The 15,427-nt window shown below is 41.6% G+C and overlaps 1 protein-coding gene across 5 annotated transcripts in view; it reads left to right on the top strand.

Annotated features, from left to right (window-relative positions):
* Nucleotides 1-111: 111 nt before the first annotated feature.
* Nucleotides 112-15,427, top strand: part of lrp2a (low density lipoprotein receptor-related protein 2a) — a 73,438-nt gene continuing 58,122 nt past the window's right edge. For all 5 annotated transcript variants that reach the window (XM_031806040.1, XM_031806038.1, XM_031806039.1 and 2 more), the window contains exons 1-11: nt 112-264; nt 8,741-8,848; nt 9,090-9,212; nt 9,415-9,531; nt 10,297-10,407; nt 12,784-12,897; nt 13,150-13,266; nt 13,936-14,079; nt 14,182-14,301; nt 14,425-14,553; nt 15,078-15,247. In XM_031806040.1, the coding sequence (XP_031661900.1) occupies nt 156-264; nt 8,741-8,848; nt 9,090-9,212; nt 9,415-9,531; nt 10,297-10,407; nt 12,784-12,897; nt 13,150-13,266; nt 13,936-14,079; nt 14,182-14,301; nt 14,425-14,553; nt 15,078-15,247 (1,362 nt within the window). In that variant the 5' untranslated portion in view covers nt 112-155. The remainder of the gene's footprint in view (nt 265-8,740; nt 8,849-9,089; nt 9,213-9,414; nt 9,532-10,296; nt 10,408-12,783; nt 12,898-13,149; nt 13,267-13,935; nt 14,080-14,181; nt 14,302-14,424; nt 14,554-15,077; nt 15,248-15,427) is intronic.

Genomic DNA, 15,427 nt, shown 5'->3' with positions numbered 1-15,427 from the left:
GCGCGCGGTTTAAGGGTTTTATCAGCAGGGCCAGGGTTGGGGGAGCGACCGTCTCTGGCTTTGTGTACGCCCCTTTACATCAACTAGCGGGACAAAAAAGAGAGAGGCAAGCAACAGCATCTCAGTCCCTAGAGCACCTCCATCTGCCCGGCTTCATGAGGAGCTGGACGGACCAGCCGGGACCCAGCATCAGAATGTGGAGAGCAGTACTTGCAAAACTTGTTGTTATATTGATTTTCTGTACTTTCCGCTGTCATTCACAAGGTAAGAGTATCCTAAACTCATCACTTCATTGTGAACCTGCTGATAGTTGTTTGTGTAGCCTATATCTGCCCTTGATGAGAAAATGTCAACCACTTGTACATAGACACCAATAACCCCTATCTGGTAGAGTGGCCTGATTTGTAGTTATTGGGGTTGTTTTTTGAAGACATATTTTACTCAGCTAAGATGTTGATAGACAAACAATCATCTAATTTGGCTATCTATAAATCAAAAACAAGCTATTTAGCCATGTTTGTACAATGCTTGGCCAATTTTAAGTGATAGGCACTAGCGGTTAGAGCATTGGGCCAGTAAGTAACTGAAAGGTCTCTGGTTCGAATACCTAAGCCAACAAGGTGACAAATCTGTTGATGTGCCCGTAAGCAAGACATTTAACCCTATTTTGCTACAGGGCCACAGTACTACTACGGCTGACCTGTAAAACAACACATTTCACTGCACCTGTTCAGTGTATGTGACAAAACATAAATTTATATTTTTATCAAGTAATGTGCACTTTCTATATAAAAAAATCTGAATTTATTTAGTCAAATCTTACCAACTCCTTGGCCAGTTATTTCCCCAGCACTACACATATATTTTTTGCAACCAATAAATACAGAATTAATTTAATTTAATTTACAATATTTGACTTATTAACAAAACTATTCCACTCTAAACATTATTAAAGCTTGTATTGAGCACAAAGCCTGCCTCAGACCGATTTGAAGATCTCTCTTGGAGAACTTTTGCCTGAGCTTTGTCGTTGCTAGGTAACAGAAGTGAGCATGTGACTTGCAGACAATCTGTGTGGACTGCAAGCTACTGGTACAAATATTATTCAGAGGAACTCAACGGCTTGCCTAGTACAAACCTCTATAGATGATAACTAATTATATAGCCTTAATTCAAGGACCCATTTTCCTTAAAATGTTGTAGAAACTAGTCATACACCTTGTTTGATAGATCTGGAATACTGTTATCTTTGTCTCTTGCATACTAGAGTAGCCTATACCCTACTGCTCAAATTGTAATCTGCTTTCTTTTTGCTCAACCCTTAGTATGTAATCTCCTTAGTGTGAATCAAGCAACTAATTACGCTGCAGCTGCTGCTGCTGCTGAAAGTGACTATTTCTACCTAAGCAACAACAGGCAAAAGAGTGTATGTAAACTTCAAGGGGAAAGTTCTTACAACCTCACATGGAACCATCCCAGGCTAAATAGGCTGTATGTTTCTTCTTTATTTATTTTTTATAGCTGCATTGCACTATAAAGGCTACTGTACATTCCAAGGCAATACAAAATAAGAAAGTATGACAACATTTAAAAATAAATAAAAAACACATATCTCAATCAAATGTAATAATTGAAATTATCCAGTGGCATTTTTTAGTCCATAATATAGAAGTGATCTCTACAAGCCGAGGCTATGAGCATGGTCTTCGCCAGAATTAATTATAATATTGAATCAAATCAGGGCTTTGCCAGCGTTTTCATGTTAGTAATTTGGAGGCTTGTCCCTTAGAAATTAACAATGGTGTACCAAAATATTTTGTGTCATCGTAGTTTAAAAAGACATCGAAGTCAACAGGTAATCAAAGTCGTCTGTTTCAGTATATACCACGTTTTAACTGCATCGACTAGCAACAGGCCTCATGCACATCCTGCATCTTCTGCAGTTTTGCATCATGGCACTTGTTGAGGCAGGAATGGTTGATTTAATCCAGATTTATCCAGCATGCGTTTGAGAGGAAATGACAAAAAGGGGCTTGGAGGACAGGTTACTTTCTCTAATCCATTGAGCCTAATTTCCACTGGGTCCTCCAGGGATAGTGTTCACACTCATTTTTGCCCTGTCAAAGTTTCTCCAAAGCTGGGGCAGCAGGTAGCCTAGTGGTTAGCGCGTTGGGACAGAAACCCGCAAGGTTGTTGGATTGAATCCCCAAGCCGACAAGGTAAAAATCTGTCATTCTGCCCCTGAACAAGGCAGTTAACCCACTGTTCCCCGGTAGCCCGTCATTGTAAATAAGAATTTGTTCTTAACTGACTTGCCTAGTTAAATAAAGGTTAAATGTAATTTAAAAAAAGCTAATGTGGCTCAACTTGATGATCATTTAATGTGTGACAGACAGTCTTTTGTGGCTGATTATCAAGAGGCTTTAAAAGTGTTGTAAAACGCCTGTGTTGAAATAATGGTTAGTGTGACACACTTGTAGGGTGATTTAATGTTACAATAATAGGTAACAAAATGAACTGGACTTGGTGGCAAGCATTTCGCTACACCCGCAATAACATCTGCTAAATATGTGTATGTGACTGATACAATTTGATTTGATTGTGGCCATTCAAAACATGTTTTTGCAGGTTAATTGCTTGAATATTGGGGCTAAATGCCTTTCAAACCTCAATCATTTGCCAAACAACCTTGGTCATTCAGGATCTTGTGAAAAACAAGCGTGATTTATTTAGAAAAAATACATACAATTAACTAGGATGAACAAGATGTTCAACGTGTCACACACGTGATCTAGTACAGGGGGATATGGGGTTGACTAATTAACATTTCCCCCTACTAACTCAAATAGGTGTTTTCAGTTGCTCACATTCATTGAGCCTAACCTATTATTAGTTAATTTTGTTTTATAGCACTACAAAAAAACACTTGCGGGTTGCTGTTGAAGTTTTACAAGGCACAGAAAACCTTGGCCAGCATGTGTGTGCTAAATCTTAAAGATGCTGCGGCCTTTTCCGGTCTAAATCCATGAGCAACGTTAACGCTGTACTGGAAAGGGGAACAGAAGTTAGCACAGTTGACTCAAACGAAGGGCTAATCCTTTCCCATTATACAGCAGTCTCAACCCAGGTCCCAGACTGTTATGTGATGCATAGGGTGCAAGGTTTAGGCTAACAATGCTCATGTTGTGTTGAGTGACAGTTTGTCAGAGGCAGTGCGAACAAAACCATTTGACCTCCTGCAGAAGTGCAGTGTAACATCTCCATCTCTGTTGCTTTTTTTTCTCCCAAATCTAGCCTTACAAATGTGTTAAAACGTTATACGAGTTTTTTTCAAGTTAGAATTAGAAGTACAGCTTCATTCCTCACTCACTATTTCTTGCCTCCTTTTGTACCCATGCCAATACCAAACTCCCTTGGGCTTTTCTCTGTTTTGTGTGTGGCAGCAAGAGCCAAAGTCAGTTGTTCAGCAATTGACTGCATTCTGTTGAATTGATTTCCATATGAAATGGAGCAGGAGCACTTCGCTCTAACAGCATGGACGGATCCAGCGCTCCGCGCTGCCAGCCGTTTTCTAGACACACATTCAGAGAGTGCGAGGGGACGCACAAAAACAAGGCAGTTTTGATGAAAGAGGCTACAACTCTCTCAGGGCCCCCCCCCCACATGATTGGAAAGAGATGTTTTTGGGAAGGGTTCAGTTAAACTTGTGTTTTTTTGTAGGAAGCTATACTGTATTCTGCATTCTGCTATCCCTCTCCATAGTCCATTTGGCGTGGTGACACTTCCAGTTATGAGGTTGAAGCCCTGCTGGCTCTTCCATTGTGCCATTGTGATTTCACAGTGGGGTCTGAGGCATTGGCAGGCTTCATTCTAATGAAAATTCCTCTGCTGCTCCTCTTTGTTTGGCAGTAGTAGGGCGCCCTTATCTTTCTCTGTGGATAGTGTGGGGTTCTCGCCTGCTGTGGGTTTAAGATGGCTAATTACAAAAGACGTGGTCAAAGAGAGGGACAAAAAGAAAACACCAAACTAAACAAAACAGGCTAAACAAAGACACTAACGAAAAAGTACCAATCCTTAGACACCACATTCTTAAGAGCTTATTTGCATCATTTTGGCCACTTTTCTCTTAACTTTATTTTAAAAGTAATTGACTGACATAGTCAAATTGCCCCTATTTTGATCATTGTTATTATATTTTGGCTTTATAATACAACAACTATTTACCAATTTATTCCTGAAGGAATAGTTAGTCAAATGACTTTAAAAAAAACGATGGCTGAATGTAAGAGCAGCTCACATTCATTTAAAAGTCCACTTTAGTCTGCCAGTCACCTTTCCCAGAACTGATACTGTCAGGAAACACTGGCTTCATTTGAATGTCTCAGAAGATTGGTTTCCCTTTGGCAAAGGTTGTTGAAAGCTGTTAACCTAATGCATAGCAGACAGGGATTATGAACAGGGATTATGAACATCGCCATTGTTGCTAGGAGGCCTCAGGAGTGTCCTTCCTCTGAACTTGAAGTCCATTGATGCTAGGAGGCCTCAGGAGTGTACTTCCTCTGAACTTGAAGTCCATTGATGCTAGGAGGCCTCAGGAGTGTCCTTCCTCTGAACTTGAAGTCCATTGTTGCTAGGAGGCCTCAGGAGTGTCCTTCCTCTGAACTTGAAGTCCATTGATGCTTAAAGACACTTTTAATATTTTGCTCTTTTGAAAAATATGTTGGTTTGTTATGTTGATAAGCCGGTGGACATTGATATGCAATCCTACTTGTGGGTCAAGCAAGGAGTGAACATGGTTTTATTTGTCTGATATCTACCATACATTGTCAAATATGACATATTCAGAGTTGATCTTATAATGATCATAATGGCATTGAGCATTAGACCACAATGTCTGTTCAGGGGTACAGAGATAAACCCAAATGTCTTTCAGTGGTGTCACTGTGCCGCTCCGATACTGTATGCACCGTTTGTCTTACCTGCATGTTACAGATGATGCTGAAACCTCCCGGATCATTTCCTCCCAACAAAGGCACTCTTTGAGCTAATGGGGAAGCAATTTTATCATTAGTAAACTGAGCAGGGAAAAAGCTTGCTTCTCCATTGGCTGCTGAATTAGTTAAATATGAAGCCCCTTTGGCTGGCGTAGTTTAAAAGCAGTTTGGTGGTGTCGGCTAATTAATCTGAGACCAGACCTCATGATATGAGATGCCCCTCACAAGGCTTTTAGCACAGTCGTGACCCCACAACTGAAGTGGAAGTGAGTCATCTTTGAAGAGCACATTACATGAAAGAGATTATCAACTTCTGGCTCGCCTTTAATAAAGTGCCTGCTCGCGCAACATTTGTCAACTGAATGGGCTGAGGTTTTCCAAGTCAATTCGTTACGTTGTATGTTTGTTTGATGAGGAAGGAACATTTCCCTTGGCTTTTGGCGTTTGGTCCAGTACTGGTCATATTGGAAGTGCTCTTTTTTCACCTGTCGGCGGTAAATGCTAGAGGTTGACCGATTATGATTTTTCAACGCCGATTGCGATACCGATTATTGGAGGACCAAAGAAAGCCAATACCGATTAATCGGCCGATTTTTACCATTTATTTGTAATAATGACAATTACAACAATACTGAATAAACACTTATTTTAACTTAATATAATACATCAATAAAATCAATTTAGCCTCAAATAAATAATGAAACATGTTCAATTTGGTTTAAATAATGCAAAAACAAAGTGTTGATGAAGAAAGTAAAAGTGCAATATGTGCCATGTAAGAAAGCTAACGTTTAAGTTCCTTGCTCAGAACATGAGAACATATGAAAGCTGGTGGTTCCTTTTAACATGAGTCTTCAATATTCCCAGGTAGGAAGTTTTAGGTTGTAGTTATTATAGGAATTATAGGACTATTTCTCTCTATACCATTTGTATTTCATATACCTTTGACTATTGGATGTTCTTATGGGCACTTCAGTGTAACAGTATAGCTTCCGTCCCTCTCCTCGCTCCTACCTGGGCTCGAATCAGGAACACATCGACAGCAGCCACCCTCGAAGCAGCGTTACCCATCGCTCCACAAAAGCCGTGGCCCTTGCAGAGCAAAACTGGCAAAACACACGAAAGGGCTGTTTGAATGGATGCTTACGAGCCTGCTGGTGCCTACCACCGCTCAGTCAGACTGCTCTATCAAATCACAGACTTAGTTATAACATAATAACACACAGAAATATGGTCATTAGGTCATTAATATGGTCGAATCCGGAAACTATTGTCTCGAAAACAAGACGTTTATTCTTTCAGTGAAATACGGAACCGTTCCGTATTTTATCTAACGGGTGGCATCCATAAGTCTAAATATTCCTGTTACGTTGCACAACCTTCCATGTTATGTCATAATTACATAAAATTCTGGCAAATTAGGCTGCCCAAACTGTTGCATATACACTGACTCTGCGTGCAATGAACGCAAGAGAAGTTTTCACCTGGTTAATATTGCCTGCTAACCTGGATTTCTTTTAACTAAATATGCAGGTTTAAAAATATATACTTCTGTGTATTGATTTTAAGAAAGGCATTGATGTTTATGGTTAGGTACACATTGGAGCAACGATACGCACCGCATCGATTATATGCAACGCAGGACACGCTAGATAAACTAGTAATATCATCAACCATGTATAGTTAAATAGTGATTATGATTGATTGATTGTTTTTTATAAGATAAGTTTAATGCTAGCTAGCAACTTACCTTGGCTTCTATTGCATTCGCGTAACAGGCAGGCTCCTCGTGGAGTGCAATGTAATCAGGTGGTTAGAGCGTTGGACTAGTTAACTGTAAGGTTGCAAGATTGAATCCCCCGAGCTAACAAGGTGAAAATCTGTCATTCTGCCCCTGAACGAGGCAGTTAACCCAACGTTCCTAGGCCGTCATTGAAAATAAGAATGTTTTCTTAACTGACTTGCCTAGTTAAATAAAGATTAAATAAATGTGTAAAAAAAATATCGATTTCCGATTGTTATGAAAACTTGAAATCGGCCCTAATTAATCGGCCATTCAGATGAATCGGTCGACCTCTAGTAAATGCTTTGTCAGACTTGTTCTTTAATTAAGTAGGCAGACTCTTAATGTCAGTGTCCAACAATTCCATCTTGTCCTTGAATAGCTCCTGGTGTCTCTACGTCCTGCTAAAGGATAAATGTCAGTAGAACCTGTGCAACCGACGCCGTATCAGTTTATTTTCATTTTAAATGAGAAGAAGGCGGAAAAGGCAGTAGTTTCCCAAGAGATTTCAATTTATCAGCACAAGATCAAAGGATGACATCATACCAATGCTTAGTTCAGTGCCTTATCTCATGAAAGCTCATGTTTAGCGTTAGGCCTAGATGGGTGTGGCCGGATTGAAAATCCTTTTTCTCGTACAAAATTGTCTAGCACGTCGGTTTCTTTTTGTTTGCAATGGACCACTGTCTTCTTGTTTTGCATGTCCTTATCATGGAACATGCTCCTATGCCATTGGAATTTGAAGTCGTCTGTTGATAGCTGGAGTGGGAGAGAAGCACCACGTGAAAGGTTGTGCTAGTAGAAACCCAATGCACATGCTGACTGGTGATGGCACAGCTAGCTGATGCAATGGAAATAGCTGATTTCTTGCATATTTGCTTCTAGGAGTCACAATACATGCATAACATATGATCGATGGATATCGCCCATTGACACGTTTTTGTTATGTGAAAACCGGTCATGAATCAGTATCCAAAAATCTTACCGCCAATGTTTGGAAATGTAATGTTGTTTAAAAATATATATGTTTGTGTTTTGTGTGTAATTTGATTGGTCGGATGGCAGTGTTTGATTTATAGATTGGAAATAAAACAGAGGGGTATTTGTATTACTGGTTGTATTTCTCAGTGTTATTTGTTTCTCGAACAATGTCTTCAGTTTGTTTTGCAACTGAGGTGTTGACGCAATGTCAAACACTTCACTTCGGCACATATTTGACCGAGCAGGGACTGTGATTCAAGGTAGTCGATAAGACACTGTAGACCACCAACCACAGACATGCACCACCAACCACCACCTTGCATCTCCCCCAGCAAAGAATTTGGGCTTAAGGGTTGGGGTACCACCTGGTACCACTATTTATCCCAATTACATTTCCGACAAGGAACAGCATGCACCATAAATCAGGTTGTCAGAGAGAGACAATGAGAATTGTACATTCCAATTCGGACGGGTCTGACGGAGCGCTCTGCCACTGAACTATGCTGCTTCAGTTGATATCTCCTGGAAAACGTCAGGGAAGGTAGAGTGGGGGTACCTTATCTCCTCAGATGCCACTCAGTGAGAACATCAAAAGGAAGCTTGGGATGAGTGTGCCGAGGGTTGTGTAACTGTTTTGAGGATGGCTGGCACGCTCATCTCCAGTCCCTGTCGATGCTGTTAACACCATGCTTCATCAATAAGAGACATTCCCAAATGCACCCAACACTGTTTAGATGTTTTGATAAGAGACACAAAGAGTTCCTACTATTTATTGGGCTAACTATAGAAGAGAGGGAAAATTTGACAGGAAATGATTTCTTATTTCTGACCTAGTTTAGAAATACACATGATCAAGATCATGAAGAATTATGCACCTGGGGACGGAAGGTATTACAAAATAGGATTTGAGAATTGGTCTAAAATATGGAATGAAGATAACTTTCAAAATTAACTTTAGTAATATTGTGTCTCCTGTATGAAGGTTGTGAGACGGGACAGTTCCGGTGTGGGACAGGCCGATGCATCCCACAGCACTGGCATTGTGATGGAACGTTAGACTGTGTAGACGATTCTGATGAAGCTGACTGCCGTGAGTAACTTATCCTCTTACAGTGGACTGGGCTGCACACTGACCCTCTCCCTTTACACTTTAACAGGATTTGTCCCATTTACTCACGTTTCCCTGTTAAAGAGCAGCAAAAGCGTTGCTTTGTATAAGCATATTGTGTAAGAATCAACTGGCGTTGTCTTACTTAGACCTTCACCTACGTATTGAGTGTTGTTGCTGAGAGTGTGGAGACTAATATTGGATGTGCTGTGTGTGTCCTCAGCCCTTGTAACATGCGATGAGAGTCATTTCCAGTGCTTGAGTGACGGGGAGTGTGTCCCAGATGTCTGGGTTTGTGACGACGAAGAGGACTGTGAGGACGGCTCAGATGAGAGACACCACTGTCGTAAGTTCTCGCACTTTCTACAATAGAGGAAATCAATACACAAGTACTGTGTAGACCATACAGTGTACAACCTATTTCATTTAGAATTTTCACCAGTGTGACAGGTGCCACAAATGTTAACCCAAAAATCAATGACAAAGGCAATTAAGGGGTTAGAGAAATGCTACACTTGTGGTTAAGTTGCTCCTCAATCTCTCTGCAGCTGGTAGGACGTGCTCCAGTGGGCAGTTCAGCTGCACCAATGGGGCCTGCATCCCAGGGGAGTACAGGTGTGACCGGCTGCCCGACTGCTCCGACGGGGCTGACGAGAGAGACTGCCGTAAGTTCCCCAGTGTGGCTTACTTACCTTCTTCCTTCAGGCTCCTGTGGCATTTTAATCAATTTGTAAGATTAAGAGGCTTGCTGACTGACAGAATGGCCACAATATGCTTCTTGTTGTCAGAGGTTGATTGCAGATTCCTTGGGGATTAGTCAAGCTGAAGTTCAGCTGCTATTCCATTATTGTGCCGAAATGTTAGACTCACAGCACTGCACACTTTGGTCATCTCACAATGGCAGAAAAAAAGCCAAGGCTGTTTGTGGCACTAATAGAAAACTTACTGTAAGTGTTTTATCCTCCCATTAGCTTTTAGCATTTTTTACAGGCCGAGCCTGTTTGCCATAATTACGTACAAAGCTTTATATTTCAGAGGTGAATTGCCAACGTGACTTCATGGGGGAGCATTTAAGGGTATATTTTCTACTGTTAATGAGATTAAAAGGGGGTTAGAGCTGCCAACGCAGCAGCTAAGTTAATGATCTGCTAGCAGCAGACTGTTACATTTGGCTAATTGCATAGTTGTGTTAGCACTTGAGTACTTGAGAACTGTATATAGGAATTCGTTAAGACTACTGACATTTGAGAAATTTCATGTTTGAGAAATGTTTAAGACGAGTAGAGACATTTGACATTTGAAAGGGAAAGCATTATTCACCTCTTTGAGGAAATGATTTGATGCTTATGCCTGATGTTCTTTGAATATTCCACAGATGGGTTTGTTCTATGTCAGTCTGGTATGATTTGTCATGTTTATTTCCCTCTCAGACTACCGTGAGTGTACAGAGATGAGGTGTGCCAACAGTGCCTGTTATAACCGGACCCAGCACTGTGATCAGGTCATGGACTGCCGTGACGGGTCAGACGAGACGAACTGCAGTAAGTGTTCACTTCTGGCCGTGACTAGGGCTGTTACGGGGACCGTATTACCGCCACATTGCCGGTCACGAGTCGTGACGGCAGTCAAATTCCACGTGACCGTTTAGTCACGGTAATTATGATTCTCCGAGCTCTGATGCTGCTGATGGTCATTAGTAGCCTACCAAGCTTGCTAACTGCCTGGTACTCCGCACTCTATTGTCCCTCTAATCACATCAATGCAAATGTATTCGAAAATCTAATCAAACACTTCATTAGAGCCCTTGAGCTCATGTTGCGCAACATTTCTATAGGCTATGCAATTGCGTGAGAAAACAGAGTGATGGCCTCTATTAAAAGAGGAGGATCCCATCAGCTTTCAATAGGCTAGGCTTACTATATTTATTTCTCAACTTTCCTAATGTTTAGCACATTGCTTCTCTTTAAAACAGGAGTATAGCCTACCTGGCTGGCATGAAAATGAACCACGGGAAAAGGGTTCTTCATTCTCTATTTAAGTGCATAGATTACATGTATTTTGTTCCGCTGCCTCTATTTCGAGACAGGTGCATGATAATGGAGAATTATAACTAAAAACAAATTTCACACATATATTATTTTGTATATGTAAAGACAAGATTAAATAAAAAATAGTGTGATGGGTGACAATATTAGCTTATCACTTGTGAATGATGCCCAGCTTAAGGCAAACAGCGCATGCTTTTTTTTGTGTGACTTTTCAAATCATAGTCGCACACCTCATGTAGCCTAGCTCATAGGCCTATATGTTTTGATAAGGTTTGTATCACAACTAAAGTGGCCAAATAACTTCTTAGCGTGTGAGTTTCAAGTTTGGGGAAGATCATTTTCACCATAAAAATGCACCTTTATAATAAAAGCATTACATGAATAATCACATTTGTGGTCACTTTTGATAATGGTGTTTTCCTGCTAATGGAACATTTGCGCTTATAGCCTGCTGCCGTGTGCACATTACTGCGCTTATAATGTGAAGAAACAGCCTAATAGTTTATCAACATTTTAAGTTAAACATTCTCATCTGTTGCATTAGGCTCATTGCTTAAAACAGTTTTTTTGATGCTAGTGGTTTGTATTAATTTGGGATCTATCGCATCCCACAACTGTCCCAGACTATGTTTAGAATATGTATTTCTCACACAGAATAAAATAGGTCAACTTTTGTACTATGAGGGATAGAAGATTGACATAGGCTAGTGCTTTTGCTGTTTGTTAGACTTACTCATCTTGTTGGCTAACGAAAAGTAAATGTGGACAGTTCTTCCAATATCTTCAATATGCGCCTCGGGAATTAGATAAGGACTCGAGCAGTTGCGTCCCCGATGTGTCTGTCTTCACTTGTAGCCTGTGAAAAGGACCAATCAAGTGACTGAGAGCAATGTGAATGGGAGGTGCTTCGGCACACAGCCGGGAGAAGGGAATTATAATTATTATATTCAGCCCAAGGACACAACGGCCACTGGCCACAAAAGACATGGATTTTTTTAGGGGGCATTACGGCCGCACAAAGGGGATGCACCTGGGAAATTTGAGGCATTATCAAGTGCTTGTCAAATTGTTAATGAGAGACTATTGGAGTTTGTACAGCCTGAGCAAAAAAACAAAGCAGAGCTCATGCCTTTCATGCAACTTCTTTCAAATGATCATTGGAGTCGCATCACGTAGCCTTAGAATGTACAAAACATATAGCCCAACATTTGTCTAACAACTAAAGTTACATAAATAACTGTAAATTAAGCATATAGGAGTACCTGTTTCTTTGTTAACCTCTCAACACAGAATAGCCGCATGCGCACGCTCACTCAAATCATTTGGAGAAAATATCCTTTAGATTTTATTCAGCTTTGTTCATTTGTGTTCTTCATACGATAAAACAATATAAAATAATGCCACGGAATTCTAAGCAAATCTTGTCTGCTAAATTAACTAGTGTTGCCCACAGCCATATGGCATAGCCAGATCAGGACCTAACATGAGGACAACTCAGACAATGCTATTCTGTTCTTCTGAAATAGACTACATAGACCTGTCTAAAATAAATAATGGATTTATTGTTATGGTGTAGGCTATATTACGTGGATTTATTCGACTTTAAAAAAAAAATGTAGATGTTCCAAAGGTCTGCATCAGTGTGTGAAAGCCAGGAGATGCTAAATGTGTTTATGTTAATTAACGGTCAATTACCGTGAGACCAACAGTTATCTGCTTGACAATCCCAGGCTGACAAAATTGTATGACCGCTGTGACGCATGACCACATATTTAACCATGCCCTCGTCCGGTCAGTGCAGCAGGGGTAAGATGAAAAACGGACACATACAGACAGTCACTGAAGGGGTTTTGTGTCTGTTTTATTCAGCACAGCACTGCAGTAGTGGCCTGTTCCAATGCGGAAACGGAGAGTGTGTCCCTCAACGCTATGTCTGTGACCATGACGACGACTGTGGAGACAGGAGTGATGAACAGAGCTGCAGTGCGTACCTCTACCCTCCTCGCACCACTACTGCTATCTGTCAACCCATAGTCTACATCTCTAATCTTAACTCCTCACCCAGATAGTTTCTCCCCCTAACTTGGACTTAATCTGACCTTTTCGATGTGCTTCTCTCTCTCTCTCTCTCTCTCTCTCTCTCTCTCTCTCTCTCTCTCTCTCTCTCTCTCTCTTTCTCTCTCTCTCTCTCTCTCTCTCTCTCTCTCTCTCTTCTCTCGCCCTCCCTCCATGTAGCCTATCCGGCTTGCAGAGGGAGCTACTTCACGTGCCCCAGCGGTCGCTGTGTTCACCAGGTCTGGCTTTGTGATGGGGAAGACGACTGTGAAGACAATGCAGATGAGAAAGGCTGTGGTATGGATGCTACAGAGTGACAGCTCCCCTTCTTCTTGACACATTTCTAATATTGGACCCAAAACCCTGACAAAGAAACAGTAAGCGGGTTCAGTAGAAGCACACTTGAAGGAGTGAGAAACACTGCTTTGTCGAAACCTGATTCACCTCTGGTCTCTGTGGTTGGTATGGGCTAGGCTCTGTGCTCCTTAAAGTGTGGTAGTCAAATCCCTCTTTGATCGCTCACCCCTCCAAAAGAGCTTTAGAGTTCTTCAAAAGATATTAAAGTTACGGGAGTTAGTGTCCTTGCCTGTTTTTAAGACTCTGATCGACAACACTGTTTGCGATCGCCGCAGTTGTTTCTAATCTTGAATCGTGTCTGTAACTTGTGACGCTTTTGTGTGTATTTAGTATTTTTTACTTTCTATTTTTGCACGCTGCTGTTTCCCTGTTTTGCCTTCTTGTCACTACGCCCTCGCAAAATAGGTTTTTAACCTCAATGGGTCTTACCTGGTTAAATAAAGGTAAAAAAAAAATATATATATATATTTTTCCTCCTCACACGAAGAGTGTTTTTGGAGAATGGGCTGCAGAATCCTCCAATAAGGCTGCTGTCTTCAATGCATACCTCACACATGGTTGCTGTTTTCTCAAAGCAAGCCAATGAAGATGACTTTGTTCTCTCTGCAGACTCTGTATCACGCGAGTGCTATCCTGGAGAATGGCCCTGTCCATCCTCAGGCCTGTGTATCCCAATGGACCAACTGTGTGATGGGACAGCCCAATGTCCAGATGGAGAGGATGAGGCCAACACCACTGCTGGACGCAATTGCAGTCAGTAACAATTACAACCAGTTTAAAGTGCATGCGCTCACGCACATACGTCATTTTGAGAAGTGACATTGGGAGTCATGTGTGTCTGTCTGTGATGGTCAGGTATCTGGAGGTGTGCTTCTCTGAGCTGTGAGCATCGCTGTCATGCGTCTCCTGAGGGAGGAACCTGCTCATGTCCTTCTGGGTACACTGTCAACAACAATAACAGCCGCTCTTGTATTGGTAAATACTGGTAAATTCACTCCGTAACAGTACATTGAAAGAACTGGAATCGCAGGCTACTAGAGGTAGAATATTGGATGTGTGCTTTGAATTATTCAATTTTTTTCTTATTTCATTGTGAAGACTTTGACGACTGTCAGATGTGGGGCGTCTGCGACCAGCTCTGTGAAGACCGGATGGGAACCCACCGCTGCAGCTGTCGAGAGGGCTATTTCCTGGAGCAGCACCGATACTGCAAAGCTAACACCTCAAGTGAGTGGCCAGTGTTGAGCTTCAATATACTTCAACATATCAAAGTCATTCCTGCTGGCTAGAGGCCCTCAGCCCCTCAACCCAGCCTCCCGTCTGCCAGCCTCTGTCCGCCTGCTCTGCTTTCTGGTGCATTGTTGCACACTGAGTTATTTCTGCCAGTCGTTTGTGTCTGTGGACCCCTCTGACTTTGAGGCCAGCAGCAAGGAGGGATTTGCTGTGTTAATAATACAGATCAAATTATTTTGACCATTTGGGTTTCGAAAAATGACATCAAATGAAAAATCTTACTAAAGGTATTCAAATTATAAGATTTGAATCAACCCAATAGTATGGCTTCAAAACTGACAGACTAAAATGCATTTTTATTTCTTTTCTGTTTTCCACTGCTGAGTAAATGAATGAAAGATGATACAGTATATACAGTCAAAAAACAACTGCTTAAACAGCATATGACAGGTGTTTATACGAGATGATGAAATGTTTGAGCATGTTGTCTTACGGATTGCCTTGCCTACTGTCTGTAGCTAGCGTAGCCTCGCTGGTGTTCTCCAATGGCCAAGACCTGCTGATTGGTGACATCCATGGACACAGCTCTCGCACCCTGGTCCATTCCCAGAACAGAGGAGTCCCTGTCGGGGTGGACTTCCACTACCTCCTCAATAGAGTCTTCTGGACGGATACTATTCAGAACAAGGTAATACTGGCATTAAAATACTTCACATGAGTGGTTCCTGTGGCCCTGTTAAGGCATCAGTGCATCGTTAGAATTACATGTACAGTGGACCGTAGTTACAGTCCACAGGATAGAAAGGCTTATTGTTTGAGGAAATGCTTGAGTTGTACAGGAACCTGTACCCCCCCCCCCCCCCCCCCC

Source organism: Oncorhynchus kisutch, linkage group LG26 (assembly GCF_002021735.2).
Source record: "Oncorhynchus kisutch isolate 150728-3 linkage group LG26, Okis_V2, whole genome shotgun sequence".
In the NCBI taxonomy this organism is placed as follows: domain Eukaryota; kingdom Metazoa; phylum Chordata; class Actinopteri; order Salmoniformes; family Salmonidae; genus Oncorhynchus; species Oncorhynchus kisutch.
Note: the sequence above shows the minus strand (reverse complement) of the source record. Positions and strands in the feature narration are given on the sequence as shown.